Here is a 26,029-nt window from a genome sequence, read left to right on the forward strand (position 1 = left end):
TTTATTTTATATCACAATTTGTGAAAGACAACATCATTGTTTAAAGGTTTCCAATGATCCAAGCATTCATTTATTGTATTTCTAATGGCAAACAATGATGATTCGTGTGTGTACATGCATGTGTGCATGCGTGTGTGTGTGTGATTGGCTTAGCAACGTTGTCTCTGTCATATTTTATTACAAAATATTGATTAACCCAAGACCATGGCTGACAAAGTGTTATGCAGTGGGAATGAACCCAGAATGATGTAATTGTGAAGAGAACTTCTTAACGACACAACTCTAATTCTGCTTCTTCCAATTACCACCTTTCGTTACCTCAGCTCGTATAGAATTACTTCATTACAAATCCTTCTTAGTCTATCTTAAACTTTTTAACCATATGCATTAAAATCTCACTCATTGCAGTAATTAACACCACACTGTGTGCAGTAATTAACACCACACTGTGTGCAGTAATTAACACCACACTGTGTGCAGTAATTAACACCACACTGTGTGCAGTAAATAACACCACGCTGTGTGCAGTAAATAACACCACGTTGTGTGCAGTAATTAACACCACACAGTGCAATGACTAATAACATATTTTGTTAAGCAACCACATCATGCAGTTCGTTGTGTGCTCTTTATCTGTTAATACTTTGGCAGATTATTATTATCCACCAGATTTACTGCTGACGATTCACAAACCTCACATTTGTTGGAACACAATGTTGTCCTCTTCACGTTGTTTTCTAAACTTGTTTTTTATTGTTGAGGTGTTCAGTGTCCTCTGTCAGAAAGTGTTGGGCCACTGGACTACATTCCTTACTTTTACACATTGATGGCACATTCTTTTTACCTTTCCTTCCAGTATGTCTTTGGATAGCTTCTTTTATCTGCCTTGTGTGTGCCTTCCTCCAGTCAAATGAGAAGAAATCAGTTGTTTGGGCAACCATTGTTTTGCTTTCTCTTGACATGGCCAACTGAATGAAATAATGGTTTCAAAACAAGAGATGTCAATTGTTCAAACATCTCTTCAATGTTGAAGCTGCATGCTTTTCCTCAGACATTTCATTGAAATGCTACCTATGACTTGTCCAGGGTTCAGAGAGAGTTTAATCATAAACCGGGAACTTGGTACACAATAAGTTTGGTAATCTGTCTTGTATGAAGATCTTTATAAACCCATTTTCTTCTTGGGTAAGCAAAGTTTACATTTTGTTCAGTGTTGCATCTCCTTTTCCATATCTGTGTTTTGTGACTTGGGTACTGGAAGTGTTCTACATTTTCTATTATCTGTTCATGTGCCTGAATGGTTGGGTTTGGTGATTGCTGGTACAAGACCTTTGTTTCACTTGTGTTGGGGGTCAGGCCAATGTTTTTTATATATTAGGTTGTCAAGAAAGTTCTTGTGGAATTTTAAATTTTGGTTTTAAATGATGTATTTTCAAATTAATTTTTGTTAAATTACTTTGACTTTATATATCATTTTAAAGCCCGTTTCTCGCTTTATCTAATCGTGTTACTCTTTTTCTTTTTGAATAATTAGGCCATTTTTTCTGGAACGTTGAATACAACATAGACAAAAAGTAAATTTGCACAGTTTTCTTATTCCAGTTCAAGCTAGGCCGAAAAGCTGCTGAAACAGCTCACGATATCAATGATGCTTTTGACCCAGGAACCACTAATGAACATGCAGCACAATGGTGGTTCATGAAATTTCGTAGTGATGACGAGAGTCTTGAAGATAAGCGTACTCGTCGACCATCGGCTTTTGATGACAATCAACTAAGAGCCTTAGTGGAAGCCAATCCACGCACAACTGTTCGAGAGTTTACATAACGTATACAACAAATTCCAACCACTTGAAAGAGATTGGAAAAACAAAAATATTTGAGAAATGGGTGCCGCACAAATTGAACAACAACAAAAAAAAACCGCCGTTTTGAAGTGTCATCTTCCCTTCTTTTACGCAATAAGGACGACCCGTTTCTTGACCAGATTGTGTTTTGTGATGAAAAATGGATTCTTTACGACAACCAGCAACGCTCAGCTCAGTAGTTGGATGCTGACAAAGCTCCACAGCACTCCCCGAAGCCAAAGTTGCACCAAAAGGAGGTCATGGTGACTGCTTGGTGGTCTGTGGTCAGTCTCATCCAGAGAACTACTGTGAGCAAATGGATGAAATGCATAAGAAACTCTGACAACAACAGCCAGCATTGGTCAATAGAAAAGGACCAATTCTTCTCCACGACAATGTTCGGCCGCACATCACACACTGACTCTGCAGAAGTTGAACGAATTGAGCTGCGAAACTCTGCCTCATCCGCCATACTCACCAGACCTCTCGCCTACTGACTACGACTTCTTCAAGCATCTCGACAACTTCCTGCATGGGAAATGCTTCAAAAACCAAGACAATACCAAACATGCCTTCAACAACTTCATCACCACCAGAACACAGGATTTTTACACTACTGGCATCAATAAACTTGTTTTGCGTTGGCAAAAGTGTGTTGATTCTGATGGTGCTTATTTCGATTAATAAACTTTTGTTTGAGCCGAGATATGTGCACTTGAATTTAAAGGTTAAAAACCGCAAGAACTTTCTTGACAACCTAATACTTCAGGGAAAAAATGTTAATTTCTGTGGTTCTTCTGCTAAAGTTATACTAGCTGTGGCATTATCTGCATAATGAAGTTTAGTTACCAATTTAGTTCTGTTCTTCTGGCACAGAATCTTCCAGGGTTAACTATTTTGCCATCTACATGATGTGAGATCTGAATACCAGGCATGAGTTTGTCCGTGGCAAGTTTAAATATAATTGATAGGGGAATGAAAAGAGCACGGAGGCAGTTACACATCCCTGCATTACTCCCGGTCTTACTTCAAAATGTCATGGAAGACTGGTGTCATGCTTTGTTTTTAATGGGGTCTTGTTGCTGCCATATGATTTTGTGACTTTGGGCAGCCATGTTTGGCCAGCACTTTCTACAGTGCTCAATGGTTATTCAAATGCTTTGATGAGGTCAAAGGAAGCTATTTACATCTGTGTCTGTTGCCCATAGCATTTCTCCTGTAGCCGTGGGTGAATAAAGAAGATCATAATATTGGAGTTTCTGGAATGTTAAAAACCAGATTGAGAGTCAGGTAACCATCTACAGTAGGACAAATCAGTTGAGCAACTTGCTTAACAGAATTTTCCCAATAGTTAATGAAAGCAAGATTCCTCTGTGGTTGCCACAATTAGATTCGTCATCCTGTTTGAACATAGTAATAACATTTGCATTGCATCTCTGAGTTCAGCTTCTGTCTCTTCTCACATCCAAATTAGCAGAAACAGTACATTTAGTTTTGATAGAACTTCTTCATTCTCAACCAAAATTTTATCTGACCTGGATGTCTTGTGTTTTAGAGAATGGATTGATTTTTTCTAGTTTCTCCAATCTCAACTGCTGTAGCTAAGTCATTGACTTTTGTATAATGTTGCAGTGAATGGTTGTTTTCAGTAAGTTGTTCCAAGTTTTATATCATCTTTAAATCTGCGTTGAACTTTTGGTGTCATGTCTGACAGTCAGTTTCTAAAGACTCCTGACACCATTTATCCATTCCAGTCTTCGAAGTCCATCCTGTGTTTTCAGAACAATGTTCTAAGCTGATGGATGACAGTTCCTCATTTATGGCAAAGCACAGGTTTCTCTGCTTTTGTTGGGTCTTTAAGAGATTCTGGGCTAATGCAGTTTTGCACCTTTCCTTGAAAAATGCATTTTTTGGAAAATATTTTTTCGGATTCCTAGGTTTTAAATGTTGGAGATTACGAGTATGCAAAAATAAAAAGAAATTTTAACCCTCCCCCACTCCCATTTAAAATTTCGAACTTTTCCGTAATATTTTTTCCCTATGTTTTAGATGGAGATTCCGCATATGCAAGAAACAACGTTTTCAAAATTTTAAATTCAATAAGCATATAGATATGTGTATAAAGTGATAGATAGATATGAATGTCTTCCTGGGGCTAAAAAACAGCAGTAATACCGTCTTCCGTAGGACCGCCACATTTAGTTGACAAATATATTTTATGAATAAATGGACAGGGATAAATAGACAGACAGACAAATAAATGGATGAAAAAGTTTAAAATTGGAGGAGGGGGTGATATTTGAGCCCCTTATTAAACTTTATAACATTAATCATTTAAACAAAACAATGTTTGTTTCTCATAAAATGGTGTATATTTAATTTACATTTAATTATTATTTATGATTATTTAAGGCAAACAAGTAAAACGCAAATTCTTTTTACTTTAATGTTTTCGACTGGATTTAATTTTAATTTGCATATGTTCGTCAATTCTCTACAATCTCTTTAATGTAAACAAAATCAAAAATTTAAATTGGGGGTGGGGAGAGGTGGGAAGGGGTGAAATGAAAAAAACATTTTTTTGCATATTTGTAAATCTCCAACATCTAAAACGTAGGAAACTGGAAAAAAATTTTTTATAAAATGCATTTTTCAAGGAGAGGCGTGAAATCGCATTTTGGCCCCAGAGATTCAGAGTTAATTTTCTGCTGGTGTTGTTACTCTTTTGTTGTCATTATTTTGGAGTGAGTGGAATTGCTGTGTTAATTTATTGTAGTGATGGTTTGTTCAGCAATTGTCGGTTCTTCTCATTACACTTTAGGTGTATATATCATGATCACAAGTCTCATGATGACCCAATCACATCTTAGTGCTTTGATTGTACAAGTTGTTCGGAATCCTTCTATCAATTTGCTTGTTAAAACAGTTGGAGAAGTTGTCTTTCCTGCATTTATTTGTGAGCAGGACACTATTTGAATTAATTTCTTTCGTGTTATTCTTTCCAATTGTACCATTCCAACATTTATTTTTTGCAACTCTGGCACTGATTCTGCTTTGTTTTGGAATGCTGTAAAAGACTCTAAGCATAAAATTCCTCATTTTCTTTTATGTTAGCATCCTGTGTCGACACACATGCACTGATGAATGTTAGTCTTGTAAGCTGGCTTTAAGTGGAGAGTCATCAATGTTGCACCGATGTTAGTAATTAGTTCATGTCGCTTATCAACCAGGCCACTGCATATTGCGAAGCAACTGCCATGCTTCTTCAGCTGTTCATCAGCTCATCTGTTCTCATTAAGAGCCGTCGTGTCAGTATTGCAGCATGTCAGTTCCCTACAGATGGTCACTGCCCAGCGTTTCAGTTGAAAGCTGTTTGCTTCATCATTGAGTCCCAGTGTTCCAAGATCCAAATTCAATTTTATACTGTTTCTATCATCTACGAAAATGTGACTCCTTCGGATGTGGCGATCCAGTTGAGGAAGCTGAACCAGGTTATCATTCAGCTACCTGTATTAATCTTCTTCCAATGCAAGTTCAGTAGAACAGATCCTTGCATACAATGACCCTTTACTCTGGCAACTGCTGTAAACACTTTTGTCTCTGACCAAATGGCTGATGAGCATCACATGGCTCCCTACTCTGGTGCCATTTCATGACCAGGAGATCCCAAATGTAACAGTTCTACTCTGTTGCCACCAGAAAATCACCAAAGGACTTTGGGGTCAAAGGAAATCTGGGGGACATCCTTGCATGTTTGATATGGAGAAGATTTTTCATGTCCGTTTCCTTATGATTCTGGCAATAAAATACCTCAGTCTGATTGAAATCAATTTAAGATAATTTTGGAGTAGCAGACCCTTGCAGCATCAACAGTTGGAGGTATAAAATGACCCAGTTCTTTATCCAGACATGAGTCGTATGAGATTGGTGCTACCTCAAATCTGCAGATGGAATGAGTGACTAATTTTTCTTTCATTGGTCAACACTAATGTGATGTTGGTCACTGCATGCAGTAGAGTACAAAGACTAATACCATGCTAAGTACAGTGACCAACATGACACTGTGTACAATGGTCAACATTACACTCACCAGTCAATACTGTACTATGTACAGTAAGCAGTATAAGAGACAGTGTCCATCACTACACTGACCATTGCTCATTGTAAACTGTACAGTTATCAGCATTACACTATGTACAGTGACCAGTACTACATTGTTCAGTGATCAACACTACTGTGACCAGCACTAGTGTGTACAATGTCCACTATAAACTGGACAATAATTAACACTACATGGAGTTATTCAACCTTCAAGAAAGAGTAGCCAAATCTCTCTCTAATCCTGTACTACTACCTTGTGAAAAGGACACTTTAGACATTTTTGTACTTTCATGTTGGACCTTGGTCAAGACTAGAAGCTACCAGCAATTGCAGGTCAATTGAATCAGATTCTTTTAATTGTAACAGAAGGACAAAAATTGCAAGATTAGCAATTGGACTAAAGACTAAATAATAATGATTTAAATCTTACTATTGCAGCACCCCCCCCCTCTTTATTATATCTGAGACTAGGCATATGTCACTGCTTGTCTCATTCCTCCCTCACTGAAGAAGGCTTGCATGCAACATGAACTTATCACAAGTTTTTATCAGACTCCTATGTGGACATTTTCTTTTCTATTCAGGCAAAAAGTAAACAGGATCCCCAATCCTTCCAAAACAAATGTGTAACCAATAAAATTTTAAGCCCTATTACCATTGCCAAATCTTTGTCTGCAATTGCAACCGCCATTAAAAACCGATGCAACCCTATTCTACTTTTGGTACACAAACCTTAAAATCTCTTCCACAATCTTCACCTGTTCTTCAGCAATCAAGTGTCACAATTTATTTATTGTAAAACACATCCACTGTCATTCTATCCATTGCCATTCATTACAACAACATCCTTTTGCTATTTTTCCCTCCAATAATAATACAAAGATGGTACTTCATCAAGTTGAAGGTGGTGAGCTGGCACAATCGTTAGCATGCCAGGTGAAATGCTTAGTGGTATTTCGTCCACTGTTACGTTCTGAGTTCAAATTCCGCCGAGGTCAACTATGCCTTTCATCTGTTCGGGGTCCATTAAATAAATACTAGTTACACACTGGGGGTCGATATAATCGACTTAATCCGTTTGTCTGTCCTTGTTTGCCCTCTTTGTGTTTAGCCCCTTGTAGGTAGTAAAGAAACAGGTACTTCACCAAGTTTGAAAAAAAAAAAAAAAAGATATAAGCTTTGTGAAAGTTTATTTTAAGTTTCCTTTCAGCATCTTTTTTGTCAGCTTCATAGTCTTTGGGATGGTAGTAGCATCATTGAACAGATTGGCTTGTTTTTGTATCAGTGGCTAACACAATTTGGTAAAAGGCAGGCCTCCCCAAAAGCTAAGTTAATCTCAATTTTACAAGCTAATCGAACATGCAACTTCATTCTGCTGTTATTTTCAGCAATCAGTTTTTCTCGCTCTTCAGTTCCTCTTTCTGATTGAGTGGATTGTGCTCTGTGTGCATGAAATCCATTAATTATAGACACAACTCAGTGCTATGGAAGGACTTGTCAACCACAAGTAGAAGCATTGTGGAATGGTTAAAATATTTGCTTTGCAATCATGTGTTTCAAAGTTGAGTGCAGTTGTGTGACCATTTCTTGTTTCCTGCTATAGATGCACAAAGTGCATTGTGATCAGCAGTGTATAACAACATCCAACAGTCTGGTTGATGCAGTGATGTGTGCATGTTTCAGTGACCTTTATCATCTGTTAAAGACAGCTTGAATATCTGTAGCATGAAAGTTCCTTTCCAAAGCACAGACCGGAACAACATTTCTCAGAAAGACGGTAACTGTCGACAATGCAATTCTCCCCTCTCCCTCTGCTAGTGATGTTGTTATAGAAGAGGATGCAAGGCCAATGCAGCTTGGCTGCTTGTGTTGCATTCAGGCATTTCCATCAGAATGCAAGGAACTGGAACAGCTAAGGCATCTGGACAGATCTGCCAGTCCTTGGAATGGTAATTTGATGACAAAAGGATACAAGGCAAGATCTGATACTAGTAGGATTTGAACTCAGTGTTGAGATTCAGAACAAATACCAGAAGTATTTTATTTGAATTTCTAAGGATTTACCCAAATTGCTATCTATCTATCTCTCTCTCTATCTATCTCTCTCTCTCTCTCTCTCTGTGTGCGTGTGTGTGTGTGTGTGCGCGCGCGCGCGTGTGTGTGTGTGCGCGCGCGCACATATGTGTGTGTCTTTTGCTGATATATATCTCAATGAAAAAGGTAAACATCTTGAGAAAATAAGACTGTTTTTAAATCAATAAATTCAAAATGTCACTTGTTTAATGAATTAAAGAAACCCTTGGCATTGTTATCAGCTGCAATCCACGGATCCAATGACTGGAAACCTGGATCCAACAATGTTTTTGCTTACCAAAATATAAATAACTTTTTATAAGGTTTTCCAGTATTCTATTAATTTAGTTGTCCATATTTTCCTCTTTAAACTATACTTTGAATATTTATATTTCAATAGTTGTGAGTGAAATTAGGTAGATGGAAACTGCATGGAAACCTGTCATGACGATGCTACTTGACAGTTGTGTTAAAAGTACATCTGTCTGTGGAATACTCACCCACTTCCATGCTAATTCACAGAAGCTTGGTTGATCGAACAATGAAATGCTCATTGTTGGAAGCCACAGAAACTCATCTTGCCTTTGTTGTTAAAACAAGGTTCCAATCCTGAACTCTTAAGCTAAGCATCCTGAAAAGTTTGGTGTCTGCTTCTTAAAGCGCTACTATCATAAATTTACCAATCTCTGGAAACAATGAGAAAGCTTTAATGTTGTTACTTGACCTGCTAGTAATAGCAACCAAATTTTTCTCTCCCAACTGTTTTGAAGGAAGCAAACACTATATAATGTGGCTCTAGATACAAATTAAGGTGGAAATGTGTTGCATTCAGGCATTTCCATTGATCAAAGCTAAGAACCTTTAGTTACCAAAAATTAAGGTATTACTTGGGAAGAGGAGGAGGAGGATACAGATGAGTAATTAGAAGAACTGAACCTGTAAAACTGCCAGAAAATTTTAATAATTGGGTTTAAAGATAGGCCATAACATGTATTCCGGTTTGAAAACCAGATTAGGAGAATAATTAAATGGAATGAAATGTTTGTGACCATATTTCTAATGACATACTCTGCATGTGTGCTTCAATTAATTTGGAAACTTATTAAGAATTTGGAAATAATTCCTTCATTTTGAAGCTGATGTTTGGAACACAAATCATTTGTTGTTTTTTTCATGCATGGTTCTTGAAATCTCTTTGAATTCTATCCTGAAGCTGGTATGCTGGTGTTGAGAGTGATCAGCTTCGATGCTTGGACACTTGCTGTAATATCCAAGCCTGAGAACCATTTTAACTGGGTCCCAAAGGATTCCTTTTTCTGTTGACAGAAGATAGGATTTGAACTCAGAATGCATAGATCAAAATCAACTACTGCAAGGCATCCTCTTGATAACCCAGCACTCTGAATTGGTTCTTTAATTAACAACCCTGAAAGAATGAAAGACAAAGTTGTCTGAGGCTGGATTTGAACTCCAAGCACCGAGACATGGAACACACACTCTGCAGATTTCTATATGACTCAATCAAATCTATGTCCAATAAATGAAATTGGTGTAAAGTTTAAATCTAAATACGACTTCTTTAAAATAGACAGTTTTCTATCATAGAAATAGAACTGGTTTTAGCTTGGTTAGTATTAAAAGAAATAAAAATTTATATTTGTTTCATTACCAAATGATAGAAAAGAAAAAAAAAAGCAACCTTAATATTACTAATAAAAGTAAAATAGATATTTATAGCAAAGCCATCTGCACCCACTGAAAACATTTGTTTCCTTTATTTTCATCCAATGTGGAATGATTCAAATCTTTATTTTACATTGGTTGAAACACGGCTTTCGCCTTCCTCATGAATCAAGGATGACCACACAAACTTCTCTTTTTAATCATTTATTGTAGAGGATTATTGAATATTATTAATTTTTTTGATTCCAGAAAAAAGTCAAATCAACAATGAAAAACCTTTTACACGTAAGTTAACCAACACAGCAGCAACACAATCTAGATTCACTTGCTACAATAATAATGCAGTCTCAACTTTTCCCTTGCTACAATAATTCAGCCTCAATTAACTTTTCCCTCACTTTGATAATACAATCTTGACCAATGCTCTGTTGCTGTAGTAATTCATTCTACACCATAATTCTATATTTGAAGAATACATTGCACTATATGAAGTATCCGTAACCAGAATAGTCCAGAACAACATCCCAGCTCTATATATTCTACATTAGTGATGTTCAGTAGGGTCAAGATGGTCTCGTTGCCACACCGAGATTTTGGTGGTCTGTGACAAGTTTAATGTCTCACAGTATGACGTATTTTGCATTCCTTGAAGTTTTGTTGAGGTATTTTATGGATGCCATTCTGAGAAAGTTTGTGCATCACTGATAGGCATGGTTGCAGTAACAGCATGAACACCAACACATCACAATTGAAGTTATACAATCTGCACCAACATTTCCACCACAAAAACTAAAAAGAAAAAAAAAACGTTTTTGTGTTTGTGTAACAGTGGTGGTATAATTAGTAATTATAAGGATATCAATACTGCTAATTAGTCGTAGGAAAGACGTTCACTTAATTGTCAAATGATAAATTGGCACAAATTCATAAAGTTTGGAAGAAGGAAACCCAAAAGGCAAAAGCATGGTTGTGTGGTGAAGACATTTTCTTCCCAACCCAATGGTTTTCAGTTTAGCTCCACTGTGCAGCATCTTGGGCCTGTGGATTTGGGAGAAACCCAACCCACGTGTGTGTGGGTGTGTCTTTTTGTTCTGAGATTATGTGATAGTTGCCACCAAATGCCAGCATCATGCAAGCAGTGTCATTGTTTGCCATCTTCTGTGCAAACATGTCTGGCCATTGTACTGTTAACGTTCACAGGACTTAGGGGGGAAAACGGGTGAGGGTTGGCAACAGCAAGGGCATCCAGCTGTAGAAAATCTATCTCAATGAATTCTATCTGACTCATGCAATCATGACAAAATGGTTTCCTGCAAACCTGGAAAAGAATTTATTTGGTAAAAGCCATTTCTCTCCTAGTGTGGCTATGAGAGGAGTTGAATGGAATGCTCTTATGGAAACATAGCCTTTGTACAATTTCTTCTGCATTCATAGCACCAATGTTAAGAAATAAGCTTCTCATCTTTCTTCTGATAAGCTGGTTGTCTTGGTCAGCTGCTTCTGTTTTTATACAAAGTTTAATGTATATTTCTCTGCTTTTAATGAATGTATTATTTACAGTTTAAATGGGTTAAAAGAAAATTTGGAAGACGACCAACTTCTCAGACAGCCAAAGATTAAAGAAATGAGTTTTTCTATTTACCATTTTCCTAGTTTAATAAACAGTAGAATAATTACTAAAACATAAGCATTTTTATCTCATTAAATCATTCATTGCCCATTTCTTAAATATTGCTAGTGTTACCATAACAATTCTCATGAATAGCATTTTTCTGGGTTATTAAACCTATCTTTCATGTTTTAGACAATCTTTTGTACAGTTGAGTCTCTAATTGTTTCTGGGTTTCCTATTCTTGGCAAAACTTTATTTTAAATGCAGCTAGACTTTCATTACTGTTAATTATATTGCCATCTTCTCATTCAAATCCAGCCGAAGGATTTGTGTACATACATACATACATACATATATATATATATATATATATATATATTCTTTTTTTCTTTTATTCTTTTATTTGTTTCAGTCATTTGACTGCGGCCATGCTGGAGCACCGCCTTTAGTCAAACAAATCGACCCCAGAACTTCTTTGTAAGCCTAGTACTTATTCTATCGGTCTCTTTTGCCAAACTGCTAAGTTACGGGGACGTAAACACACCAGCATTGGTTGTCAAGCAATGTTGGGGAGACAAACACACACACACACACATATATATATATACATATATATGACAGGCTTCTTTCTGTTTCTGTCTACCAAATCCACTCACAAGGCTTTGGTCGGCCCAAGGCTATAGTAGAAGACACTTTCCCAAGGTGCCATGGAGTGGGACTGAACCCAGAACCATGTGGTTGGTAAGCAAACTACTTACCACACATTCACTCTTACGCCTATATATATTTGTATGTCTGTATATATATATATTAACATGTACATATATATATATATATATATATATAATTTTTTTTTATATATATGTATATATATATATCATCATCATCATCGTTTAACGTCTGTTTTCCATGCTAGTATGGGTTGGACGGTTTAACCGGGGTCTGGGAAGCCAGAAGGCTGCTCCAGTCTGATCTGACAGTGTTTCTACAGCTGGATGCCCTTCCTAACGCCAACCACTCCGTGAGTGTAGTGGGTGCTTTTTACGTGCCACCTGCTCAGGTGCCAGGCGAGGCTGGCAACAGCCACGATCGCTTGGTGCTTTTTATGTGATATATATATATATATACATATATTTGTATGTATATATATGTATGTATATATATGTATGTATGTATATGTATATATGTATATGTATATTTGTATGTATATATATTTGTATGTATATATATTTGTATGTATATATATTTGTATGTATATATTTGTATGTATATATATATGTATATATATTTGTATGTATATATATATGTATATATATTTGTATGTATATATATGTATATATATTTGTATGTATATACATAAACACATATGATGGGCTACTCTCAGTTTCCGTTTACCAAATCCACTCACAAAGCTTTATTTGTATGTATGTATACATACAAATAATACAAACAATATGTATACATACGTTGGAACACAGATAAGTAAACAAACCAGTGGATTTCTTTGCCCGACACCTATAACCAACAAGGCAGTTACAATGGAATACATTGACATTAGCGAAGAAGATATACTACTAGCCATAGATGAAGTGGACACAAACTCAACTGTTGGTCCTGATGGTCTCCCAGCAATCCTCCTCAAAGTGTGGAAGCATGCCCTGGCAAAACCCCTCCAGATTCTCTTGCTTACAAATGGCAAACTGCCAACCAAGCTGAAGGAGGGAATAATATGCCCAATACATAAAGGGGAAAGTAGAGCAGATGCCAAAAACTATAGGCCTATCTCTCTGACTTCACACATCAGCAAAGTCATGGAACGGAGAGTCAGAGGGAAACTAATTACATTCCTTGAAGAAAATAACTTGCTGAGTGATACCCAGCATGGTTTTTGACAGGGTAGGAGCTGCCTGACCCAGCTCTTACAACATTATGACTGGGTGTTGAGGCAGTTACTCAACAAATCAAATGTGGATGTAATATACCTTGATTTTGCAAAAGCTTTTGATAAAGTGGAACATGGTATGATATGCCACAAACTGCGTGACCTTGGAAGAGCTGGAAAACTTGAGTGGTTACATGACTTCCTCAAAGATAGGAGTCAGGCAGTCGTGGCTAATGGAGCCACCTCTATGAACACACAAATAATGAGCAGTGTTCCACAGAGCATTGTCTTGGGACCACTGCTTTTTATAGTGGCCCTCTCAGATATGCTCTGATAGCCACCCTTGCAAGCTATGCAGATGATATGAAAGTCTCGCAGAAAATATAGAACCCCAGTGATGTTGCAGCAGGAATTGGACTCAATTTACAGATGAGCTGAGGATAATAATATGCAGTTTAATGCTGAAAAATTCCAAGCCCTGTGCTACCAGCATCCAAAACTGAATATGAAACTTAGAGGATACACCGGTCCACAGGGAATTTCAAAGCCTAAGTCAGTGAGGGACCTGGGTATTGACATGAGTGATGATACCTCTTTCCAAGTGCACATTACCGGGACGGCGACTAAGTGCAGACGACTGGCTGGATGGATCCTAAGAACATTCAGAACCAGAGATAAGGAAACCATGATGGTCCTCTGCCTGGATTACTGCTCACAGCTATGGTCACCCACCAGTGTGAAATTAACAGCGGACCTTGAAGCAATCCAGAGGATTCACAAAGAAGATCATTTCTTTGCAACAGCTCAGCTACTGGGAAAGGTTGAAACAGCTAAGACTCAACTCTCTGGAGAGAAGACGGGAGAGGTATACAGTAATATATATCTGGAAGATCCTGGAAGGAATTGTGCCAAATTTTGGCATTGAAAGCTACGCCAGTGCTAGAACGGGACGACACTGCATAGTGCCAAATTTACAGGGCATTTACAATAGAAGTCTGAAGTCCAACTGAACTAGTAGAAGCATATTTTAACCATTCTAAAATCTATTTATTTTGCATTTGATCTGGACCTTTAACTTCACATGACTCAGTGTATGGAGCTGTTGTGAATGCGTATCAAATTGACCGAGGAAGGGAACTGGAAGTGAAGTACTGACCTTTTCCACTTCTTTGCATGATTAGCATTGTTTTACAAAGCTCAAGTGTGACTGCACACTCAAGAATTGTTCCCATATCTAGGATAACTTATGTAATTCCATCACAGATATCCTAGATTAGACTCGAAAGAAAGTTTGATTCGCTTTTTCTTATCAAATGGTCTTTAATCTCTTCTGATTTCTTGTACATTCCTTGTTTCTTGTGTTGTTGCTTTTAAAATTCTGCTCTTTGTTAGATACACCATCAATTCACTCCACAACTTATCACTCATACTCTCTCTCTCTCATGCATACACACATAACTGAACATTGCATGCAATCCCCTATTCTAACAGTTCCATTAATACCCACTTCCCCCCAGTATTGTGACGGAAATGGTGACCACAAGCTGTGGAACTTATTCTTCCTTAATTAATAAATCACCAAAAGTCATCCCTAGAAATCAGTTCTCGAATCTCCTGCTGGCTCTCTACTCTTGATGTTTTATGGAATCGTCCATGCTCTCAGATCCTAGACATGTTCTAGCTGTCTTTAACAAGTTCACTCTGCAATTTCATGGTTTCAGGTTCCAGTTCCACTGCACGAAATTTTGGATGTTTCTCCTGTTACAGCTTTTGTTTCGTGATTGAATTGTTAGGCAGACGCCCATTGTGTGTGTGTGTATTAAATATTAAGCAAGTTTACTCCTGACTAACTTATGTTTGTCCAAATGAACTCTCTCTTTCTCGTTTACTCTTTTACTTGTTTCAGTCATTTGACTGCGGCCATGCTGGAGCACCACTTTCAGTTGAGCAAATCGACCCCAGGACTTATTCTTTGTAAGATTAGTACTTATTCTATCGGTCTCTTTTGCTGAACCGCTAAGTTACGGGGGTCGTAAACACACCTGCATCGGTTGTCAAGTGATGTTAGGGGACAAACACAGCCACACAAACATATACACATATATACAACGGGCTTCTTTCAGTTTCCGTCTACCAAATCCACTCACAAGCCTTTGCTCGGCTCGAGGCTATAGTAGAAGACACTTCCCCAAGGTGCCATGCGGTGGGACTGAACCCGGAACCACGTGGTTGGTAAGCAAGCTACTTACCACACAGCCACTCCTGCGCCTAAGAACTTTAGAATTTATTAAAAAAAACATGTAACAATATAGCTACTTCCTTATAGTCTCTCTTATGAATAGCATAGAGCTAAAACAATCAGGGCCCTTGATAACCTTTTATGATAATCAAACATCATTTGGCCAAACTTGCTCTTCAAAGATTGGGTTTCCTTTAAGAAGCAGAAAACTTTTCTATCTTGAACAACAGTTTGCTTTGCAAAGCATAAGTTTGTCCCATAGTAGAGGTCTGCTAATGCATCTACAACATGTATACACCCACATTCTGGACCCCATCTAAAAATTACCCCCTTTTTCTTTTCAGATAAATTATAAAGCTCATTTGCTGCAAAACCATCACTTGACTCTTGATGTTTTGCTAGAGTTTATTCTTATACAAATATCTCAGTTAAACCGTTTCTTGTCTGCAGGGGCTTCAGATAACAATGAGCATAACTTAAGGGGAAATCAAATATTTAGAGGTTTCACTGCTGGCAGCAAACCAACAGATTTCCAAAGTAAACTGGGACACTAATCACAGAGTTTAGGCATGAGTAAAATATTAAAGAATTCTAAATTATATTATTTTGCATGCAAAAGCGAAAATAATATTGATGTTATTTGATATTGTTTTTATCAAATCAGTGGATCTGTCGAATGGAGCCAAGAGTTACAATATCTTGCAATAATGGTATGCTTGGGAAATTGCTTAGTGGCATTTTGTCTATCTTCACATTCTGAGTTTTGCTGTGGTCGACTTTGCCTTTCATCCTTTTGAGACTGATAAAATAAGTACCAGCTGAATACTGGGGAAGATGTAATCGACTTTACCCCCCCCCACCCCAAATTGCTGGCCTTGTGCCAAAATTTGAAAGCAATGTTTAGTTACAACCTTTTACTTTCTAAATTCAAATACAACCAAAGTAAATTGTACTTTTTATCCTTCTTCCCTGACTGATAAAATAAGTACCTGTCATATACTGGGGATTTCTGCAATCGACTACACCCCCCACTTCTTCTAAATTAAATGATTTCATAATTATATTAGAAACCAGTATCAGAGTTATCAAAGCAATTCATTCAAGACAGTTCTGTGTCTGTTTTAGTCTTTTTACTGCATCTTTTCGGAACCAACCAAATTATGAGCAAACAAATCACAAACAAACTAAATAATTCACTTCGTTATTAGAAAATCCCACTAATTGTCTCTACTACTTTAGCCCCTTCAGTATTCTAAACAACCATATTAGGCCCAAATGTTCTCTCTGTTTTACATTTCAACTAGCCAGATCTGGTCACTCACACCTCGCCTACAATGCCATCCTAAAAATAAACACATCACTGGAATATTGAAGCTACAAGATAATATATGATAATATATATGATTAACTCAAAACAATGGAAATAAACAAGCCTTACATTTGACAGAATTGTCTGTATGCTAAACGGTTTAAATTTTCAATGTTTTAATTATTGCATAGACTTTCATTTGTGTAGCTGTCAACTTAATTCATATTTGATTTAAGGCTGCAACAGTTTTTGCTAATATTCAGGCTTTTAAGTTGGAAATTATATATCTTCTTTAACTCTTTAGTGTTTAAACCGGCCATATCCGGCCCAAATATTCTTCATGTTTTATATTCAAACTGGCGATATCTAGCCTCTCACACCTAACCTACATTGACATTCTAAAAATAAACAATCACATCATTGAAATCTCAAAGCAGCAAGGCAATGATTGATTGATTAAAAGTAATTTGAGTAAAAAAATATTACAATTAACAGAGTAATCTGAACACAAAAGGGTTAAATATAAAATCTTTTCTTTTTTAAAAAAAAAAAAGGTCTGTTTATTTGAATTTAAAATTGTCCGGAGTTAATTTTCAGAATGTCTGTAATTCGAGATGCCTAAACTTTTTTTTGTGTCACAGATGGAGGAGGCTTCAGCTTCTTTTGTTAGGGCAAAGGACACCAGTTCTGCTCACTGTACTTCTTTAGTCCTGAGGTCGACAGAAAACGCATGCAATCGTCTCTCAAGAGGTGACAAGGCGAGCTGGCAGAAACGTTAGCACGCCGGGCGAAATGCGTTGCCATATTTCGTCTGCCGTTACGTTCCGAGTTCAAATTCCGCCGAGGTCGACTTTGCCTTTCATCCTTCCGGGGTCAATAAATTAAGTACCAGTTACGCACTGGGGTCGATGTAATCGACTTAATCCCTTTGTCTGTCCTTGTTTGTCTCCTCTGTGTTTAGCCCCTTGTGGGTAGTAAAGAAATATATATATATATTATATATATATATATATATATATATTTATATATTTCTGTGTGAGTTAGAGGTTGGGAAACCATCCATCTAAGGGATAGTACCTATCCAATATACTGCTGGTAGTGTACCCAATTATTTATACCCAAGTGCTAGTTATTGCGTGGCAATCTTGCAATAGTGTGTTATATATGGGCGGGGGGGTGTTTAAAAAGTGGTTGACCCTTAATTTATGCGGCAAATATCCTCTCCAATTTCTTATTTGTCATATATATGTATGTGTATATATTTATAGATCTCCCAGCCAAAATCTTGTGCAAAAAGTCTTTTAATCATGTAAGTGTTGGTCAAAAGGAATTTGCTTTGAAACCATATGCTTCCAGGTTCAATTCCACTGCATTACACTTTGGCCTTTAGCCTGCTATTTGCTGTCAGTGTTTATATACACTGAGGCCAAAAGTCCCAACAATCAGTTGTCCTGGAGTTACCTCTTCATGAGGACACAGGCCGCAGAATAATGAACTCAAAAACAATCAACCCAACGAAATACAATTTCTGCTCTGCAGCACCTGGTATGCCTAAGGGCAAAACAAAACATGTGTTTTGCTTGATTCATTATATATACATATTTGTGTGTGTGTGTGTGTGTATTCTCAAGAAAATTTGGAAAACGCCAGAACGTAAAGCGAGCAAGACAAATGAAAAGATACAAAATATAATGATTAGTCACATACCAAGGTTTCATTGTCACCATTTACATTACCATTCTCACCCTACCATCTGTCCACAAATGCAACCAATACATTCTCAAATTTTCATTCACACCACAAGACCCTTTCGAATGAACAGCACAGGATTCACGGCTTCATGACTAAACATGAGCTACTATTGGAACTTACATACCATGTACAGGAAACATTTTTACCGCTTCTATGCACCATTTTCCTCATATAATGGAACTGCAACTACAATATCTTTATATATTTTATATTTTTATTTCTACTTTCTTTCTCTTATTTCCCTCTATATTCCCTATCTCCTCCTTTTCCATAATAATTCCTTAATTTGAACTCATAAATTTACCTCTGTTTAACCATCTCACATCGTTTCTGGTGAAGAGATATCCATTATATGTACATATATAGATATATATGTACGTATACATCTATATATATATATATATATATATATATATATATAGACATAGATATATATGTACGTATACATCTATATATATATATATATATATAGATATATATGTACACATATATATACATGCATACATATATTTATACATATATATATATATATACACACACACACACACACGCATATATGCATATATATAGATTTATATGCATACATGCATATATATATATATATATATATATATATATATATAATACATATTTTTGGGAGAAAAACAAGTAGTAGTTGATAGCTTCCATTACCTAGGGGACCAAGTCAGTAGCAGGGGTGGATGCTCTGAAAGTGTAGCTGCTAGAATAAGAATAGCCTTGGCAAAGTTCAGAGGGCTCCTACCTCTGCTGGTGACACAGGGCCTCTCGCTCAGAGTAAAAGGTAGACTGTATGATGCATGTGTGTGAACAGCCATGCTACATGACAGTGAAACATGGGCCATGACTGCTGAAGACATATGTAAGCTTGCAAGGAATGAAGCCAGTATATTCTGATGGATATGTAATGACAGTGTGTAAGCACCCTGAGAAAAAAGTTGGATTTAAGAAGCATTAGATGTGGTGTGCAAGAGAGATGACTGCACTGGTATGGTCATCTGTTGTACATGAATGAGGACAGCTGTGTGAAAAAGTGTCACACCCTAGCAGGAAAACCCGGGATGAGGTGGTGAAGCACAACCTTCGAATATTGGGCCTCACCGAGGCAATTGACTAGTGACTGAGACCTTTGGAGATATGCTGTGCTAGAGAAGACCTGACAAGCCAAGTGAGGCCTATGCCAGTGGGGTAACCAGCTCATTTATGAATACCCTTCATTCATTGGACTATAAACCTTGCTTGTGAAGACCTATTGAGGCAAGTGAAATCAAAATCACTGACATGGCCGACGACAGTACCGCCTGATTGGCACTCATGCCAGTGGAATGTTAAAAGAAGCATATCCAAGCGTGATCATTGCCAGGGCCACAGATTGGGTCCCATGCCGGTGACACATGAAAAGTACCAATCGAGTGTGATCTTTGCCAACATCGCCTTACTGGCACATGTAAAACAACATTCAAGCATGGTTGCCAGTGCCGTCGGACTGGCTCCCGTGCAGGTAGCATGTAAAAACACCTTTTGAGCATGGTTGTTGCCAGAACTGCCTGACTGGCCCTTGTGCCGGTGGCACATGAAAAACACCCACTACACTCTCAGCATAGAATAATGGTTTCATATATTTTTATAATCAAATGACGATGATGATGATATATATATAATATATACAAACACATACGCACAAGCAAACAAACATAAACAGTGGTAGTTTAAGAGTTTTGTCTATTCTAAAACAGTTTATCAATAAACAGACGTTGCCTTCAGTATCATATTTCCATAGAATTCTTAAATACCCCTGAACAAGTAGAGCAGAACATACAGAAGACACCTTATACAATTTTATCTGTCAACAATCTGATAGAAAGCTGAACTGGATCTATTAAGTTCATGTGGATCTGGTGATTGTGATCAGCCTTGAAACTTTGAAGGAAACGCAGAGCAATTTCCTGTGAAATTGCATGACTTACTGGCTAGGATGCTCAGCTCACGACTGTAGGATCATGAGTTGGATACAACACATATCCTTGAGCAAGACTTTATTTCACATTGCTCAGCTGAAAAAAATGAGTTGTACCTGTGTTTCAAAGGGCCAACTTTGTCACATTCTGTCTCACACTTAAGGGTACACATGTTTGTGAAGTGCTCAGCCACTTGCACATTGACTTCACTTACAGGCTGTTCCATTGATTGAATCAACTGGGACGCTCATCGTTTTAACCGAGTGAGTGTCAGTATAAGGATTCCTTCTCTGGATTACCAAATAAAATGAGTTGTGCATTGGGTATTATTTTATAATCTGCCAATTTAAGGACAGTAATCTTTTCTACGGAGGATATGAATCACAATTTTTGAAACTTCTAAATGTTATCTCAATTAATTTTATATCTTCCAAGGTTTTAGAGGTCTTTTAATCAATGGTTGTCTTTAGTGCTTTTACTGTGAAAATTGCAATTCAAAATATATCTATGTCTCTATTGTAGTTGTTTGGAGTGCAATGTGGCCTTTTGGCTTGCCAGAGCTTGTCAAACTGTCCAATCCATGCCAGTATGGAAAATGGACCTTAAATGATGATGAGCATGGGTTAGACAATTTGACAGAATCCAGTAACCCATGGGACTACATCATGTTCCATGTCAGCTGTGGCATGGTTTCTATGGTTGGATGCCTTTCCTAATCCTGACCACTTGGCAGTGTGGACTGGGTGCTTTTTATGTGGCTCCAGCACTTGTGAGGTCACCAGGACAGGAAAGAGGGAAAAAAGAAAAGCTGCCCCTTATCGGGGGTTGGTGGAGTATTTGAAAGGGTGGAAAGGAGGTTCTGTGCTGGGAACAAGCCCAATGGCTACCCTGCAATCTATCGTATAGAATCACTCACCTATGAGTAAAATAGATTAGAAATCTCTCATATTTTTTGTAAGTAGCATTACTGGTCAGGTGTGTTTTGAGGTTAGTAATCTAGGGCTGAGGGTTTCAACTGATCCCTACAATGCTTATTTTATTAAAAATCTTCATTTTTAAAATTTTATTTTAATTATCCTTAGAGATAAGAAAAAAAATTGAAAAATTTACTTTAGGACTCCTGTGTGCTAACTAGGATTGAACCTGGCTCAGAATGTTCTTACTACTGTCTACATACATCTGTACCCACAAGACTAATGAAGCAGCAACCCAGGCCCACTTCAATAACAATGTATTTAAATCCATTTCCAATTAAGTAGAAATATAGGCTCAGCTGTGGTCATAAGTTTAAGAAGCCCTTCCTGTAAGCATGGGGTTCTGGAATCAATCCTACTGCACAGCACCTTGGGCAGGTAAATGTCTTTTACTGTAGCCCCAGGTCGACCAATGCCCTGTGAGAACTCTTGGCAGATAGAAACTGTGTGGAAGCCCATTGCATACAAATACACATATGTATGTTTGTATATATATATATATATATACAGTTTGTTTGAGTTTGTTGCACTGATGAACATAGAATGCATATTCTGCATTAATTGCGAAATCACAGGTGATATGTAACTAAATTCTTTTTTTAAATGATTTGCTTTGAAGTTTTGCATTCGGTAAAATTTTGTTTATTTTAGTAGTTTTGACCGCATTGGTCCCTCTTTAGCGTGTGGTATCTACGAATAGTAGTACACTCAATATAATATAAATAAATATTTTCAAAGTGGAAAAATTTACGGATTTTTTCTCTTACGAGGTTTTTCACGCTAACTACTGATAATTTCTTTTAAAGATTTTATCCTCAATTGTTAATTTATATATATATATATATATATATATATATATATCTTTCATTTTATATAGAGTTATATATAGAAATAATTTAGCATTAAACTGAGGAGTATATTCACTTTTTGAGGAGTACATGTTTATTGTACTATTATGAGGTCAAATTCATACAGTAGAATGACAAAAGCTAGCCGGCTGAAACTTCAAAGTTACTTTCACTTGTCTTCTCAAAAAAGCATACATATATATATATATATATATATATAGGCGCAGGAGTGGCTGTGTGATAAGTAGCTTGCTAACCAACCACATGGTTCTGGGTTCAGTCCCACTGCGTGGCATCTTGGGCAAGTGTCTTCTGCTATAGCCCCGGGCCGACCAATGCCTTGTGAGTGGATTTGGTAGACGGAAACTGAAAGAAGCCTGTCGTATATATGTATATATATATATATATGTGTGTGTGTGTTTGTGTGTCTGTGTTTGTCCCCCTAGCATTGCTTGACAACCGATGCTGGTGTGTTTACGTCCCCGTCACTTAGCAGTTCGGCAAAAGAGACCGATAGAATAAGTACTGGGCTTACAAAGAATAAGTCCCGGGATTGATTTGCTCAACCAAAGGCGGTGCTCCAGCATGGCTGCAGTCAAATGCCTGAAACAAGTAAAGGAGTAAATATACATGTGTGTGTGTGTGCGCGCGCACACACACACACACACACAGGTGCTGAAAAGTTCCTGGCTTTGGGTAAAAGAAAATACAGAGCAATCAGCTCTCATATTCATGCACTTATTGCAGCAGTCCTTCAGTTTTTCTAAGCCCTGTAAAAAGAAGAAACTTGGAAGGTTGGGCCTCCAGCCAGCCCTTTCATGATACCCTTAAAGCCAGGAACTTTACTGCCCCACTTCAGCTATGTTTGTACAAGTGTGTGTGTGTATATATATTGCTCCAGCATAGCCGCAGTCAAATGACTGAAACAAGAAAAAAAAAAAAGGAGTATATATATATATATGTATCAATCCCAGAACTTTCTTGCCTATATCATAAACTGACTTTTTAAGGGTTGACCAATCCTCCCCAATATCTGTAGCATTCATTTCCTCTCGTAAAGTTCTCTTCATACTATTACACCTATGACGATCAACATTCAGTCTTTTAGGCAGGGTAATCCCTGCAGCCCGGATTTTATATTTTGTGACTAATTTCGCTTTTGCACGTACTAGGCGGTGGTCAGTCCAACACTCAGCTCCACGAAGAACATGAACACACTGCACATCCTGTTTGTCACACACCCTAACAAGGATGTAATCCAGAATATGCCATTCTTTAGATGCAGGGTGCATCCATGTGGTCTTAAACTAATTGTTTTGTTGAAACATGGTATTGGTAACACACAGATGCAGCTCCTCACACATCTGCATGTATGTTTGTATCTCCTTGTCTTGACATTGTTTAATAGTTGGAGATGATTGTCAGTGTCATGCATTTCCAATTCTCTGCAAGAATACATTTGGTCATCGAGAAACATTGCCTTACTTGGAAACGGGCGAATGGTGGCAACAAGGACATCATGCCATAGAAAATCTGCTTCCAATAAATTCCATCTGACCGATGCCAACATGGGAAAGTAGATGTTCAAATGAAGATAAGGAATTAGTTTGTTTTCGCGTTAATAAGGCAGTGAGAGAAAATACAACTGAAAGGATCAAATCATATTGTCTCACATTCGTCATACTCTTTTACTTGTTTCAGTCATTTGACTGTGGCCATGCTGGAGCACTGCCTTTAGTCAAGCAAATCAATCCCAGGACTTATTCTTTGTGAGCCTAGTACTTATTCTATCGGTCTCTTTTGCTGAACCGCTAAATTACAGGAGATGTAAACACACCACCATTGGTTGTCAAGCAATGTTGGGTGGACAAACACAGACACACAAACATATACACATACATACATATATATATATGTATATATATATATATATATATATATATATACGACGGGCTTCTTTCAGTTTCCATTTACCAAATCCACTCAAGGCTTTGGTCAGCCCGAGGCTATAGTAGAAACACTTGCCCAAGGTGCCACGCAGTGGGAATGAACCCAGAACCATGTGGTTGGTAAGCAAGCTACTTACCACACAGCCACTCCTCTTATACTGAAGTTTTTGTCACTTTTGTCTAATTCCTCTATTTTTTATTTTTCTTCATTAGTTTTAGCCATTAGATTGTGCCCATGCTGGAGTACTGTATTCAACGGGTTTTAGTTATTTATGTCACCCTCCAGTAAGTAGTTTGGTACTCATTTTATCAAACACTACTGAGTGGCCAAGTTTGCTGAAATACAAAAAAAAACCCAAAAAACAAAGTTTGATCACAGCAGGAAGACCTTTGCTTACAGGCCTGCTAGTCAGTCTTACACCCAACCTAAATCACTATCGCAACACACACAACAGGCTTCTGCACATTCTCCATTTATCAAATTTCACTCACAAAGCCTCTATTTTCGTTACAAATGTAATCTACAACACTATAATTTTTACTGATCATCAAGCACTGGATTTTAACCATTTACAAATATGTTTCAAGATTTTGAAACTTTTCTTTCTTTTTGTCCCGTTTCATGTTTTATATCTCAAATGCTTTTTCTGTCTTTGTTGGTTTTAAAACAGGACATATTAATATGAGATCCACCATTTCCTGTCAAAATGTCATGTTGAGTAATTTGTTGCTTTTTATTTTTGCATATCACAAATTAATAAGTTCTTTTCTTCTTTTCACAGAGTAAGAAGAAAAATCACCATTAGTGATTGACTGTCAAATGACTGGGTACTGTCTGGTGTACCCCTATTGACCTGGGAGCTGCCCAGTGGTGATTCTTGCTACCTGTCTGATGAGTGTTCACCAATACCACAAGTTTTAGTTTGTTTCAGCAAGAATCTCCACTCACATTGCACAGTCATTCTTCTGCCCTCTGAGCTGTTGACTACTTTCGTTTTAAATTCAACAACAGAGCTCCTATGACAACTTTGAATTCTTCATAATGAAATTGGTAATAATAATAATGGTAAATATGAATGAGAATAGGTTGCCTTTAAAAAGTTTTGTCCTTTTATCTAATACATTATATCACAAAAAAAAACAAAGTCCAGAATAACGAAACAGTTGTAATAACAACACTAAATAGTAGTTGTAATTAAAATAATTATTATTATTACTATTGGTGTGTATAGTAAAAATGTGTTTCAGTTTTTCCTACATCTATTGATACACACTTTTGGGCATCTCATCCATATTGTTTCCTTGAATCTCTGAGTGTTTCAGGTTTTACAACATACCCCTTGATCCGTTTGGGTTGAGTTGTACAGAAGAGAACTAAGAACCGTCTCTATGTAAAGAGCAATCATCAGCATTCTGACATTGACCATCCAAAATCTCCATTGTAAGTTATTTCTGTCTCCTGTTTGGTCTAAGATGTTGATATTGCATCAGTTAAAACTACAGCGCAATTGTATAGGCTTCTTTGAAATAATGGATCTAGAATAAAAAAAAAAAAGGCAAACAAAACCAAGGGCTAAACAGATACCCCAAATATATAACTACATGTTATATATATATATATATATATATATATATATATATAAGGATACGATCGTTAATTTAAAAGCTAAATAACGATTTTATCAAGTGGTCAGCATGGAAAAAATAACCTTCAAAGGTAATAATTATTAAAATTATAAATTAGGGTATCTATGAGATACCCTAATTTATAATTTTTATATATAT

The 26,029-nt window shown here is 37.1% G+C and overlaps 1 protein-coding gene across 5 annotated transcripts in view; it reads left to right on the plus strand.

The window, feature by feature from the left end:
• LOC115220774 (PP2C-like domain-containing protein CG9801) overlaps window positions 1-25,734 on the plus strand; it is a 143,817-nt gene extending 118,083 nt beyond the window's left edge. For 2 of the 5 annotated variants that reach the window (XM_036510433.1, XM_029790919.2), the window contains 2 exons: window positions 9,953-9,988; window positions 25,027-25,734. In XM_036510433.1, coding sequence (XP_036366326.1) covers window positions 9,953-9,988; window positions 25,027-25,050 — 60 coding nt within the window. In that variant the 3' untranslated portion in view covers window positions 25,051-25,734. Of the gene's footprint in view, window positions 1-1,534; window positions 1,702-9,952; window positions 9,989-25,026 lie in introns of those variants that run through there. The other 3 variants (XM_036510434.1, XM_029790920.2, XM_036510435.1) reach the window with 2 other exon arrangements.
• Window positions 25,735-26,029: the final 295 nt, after the last annotated feature.

This window comes from Octopus sinensis, linkage group LG17, assembly GCF_006345805.1.
Source record: "Octopus sinensis linkage group LG17, ASM634580v1, whole genome shotgun sequence".
Lineage (NCBI taxonomy): Eukaryota > Metazoa > Mollusca > Cephalopoda > Octopoda > Octopodidae > Octopus > Octopus sinensis.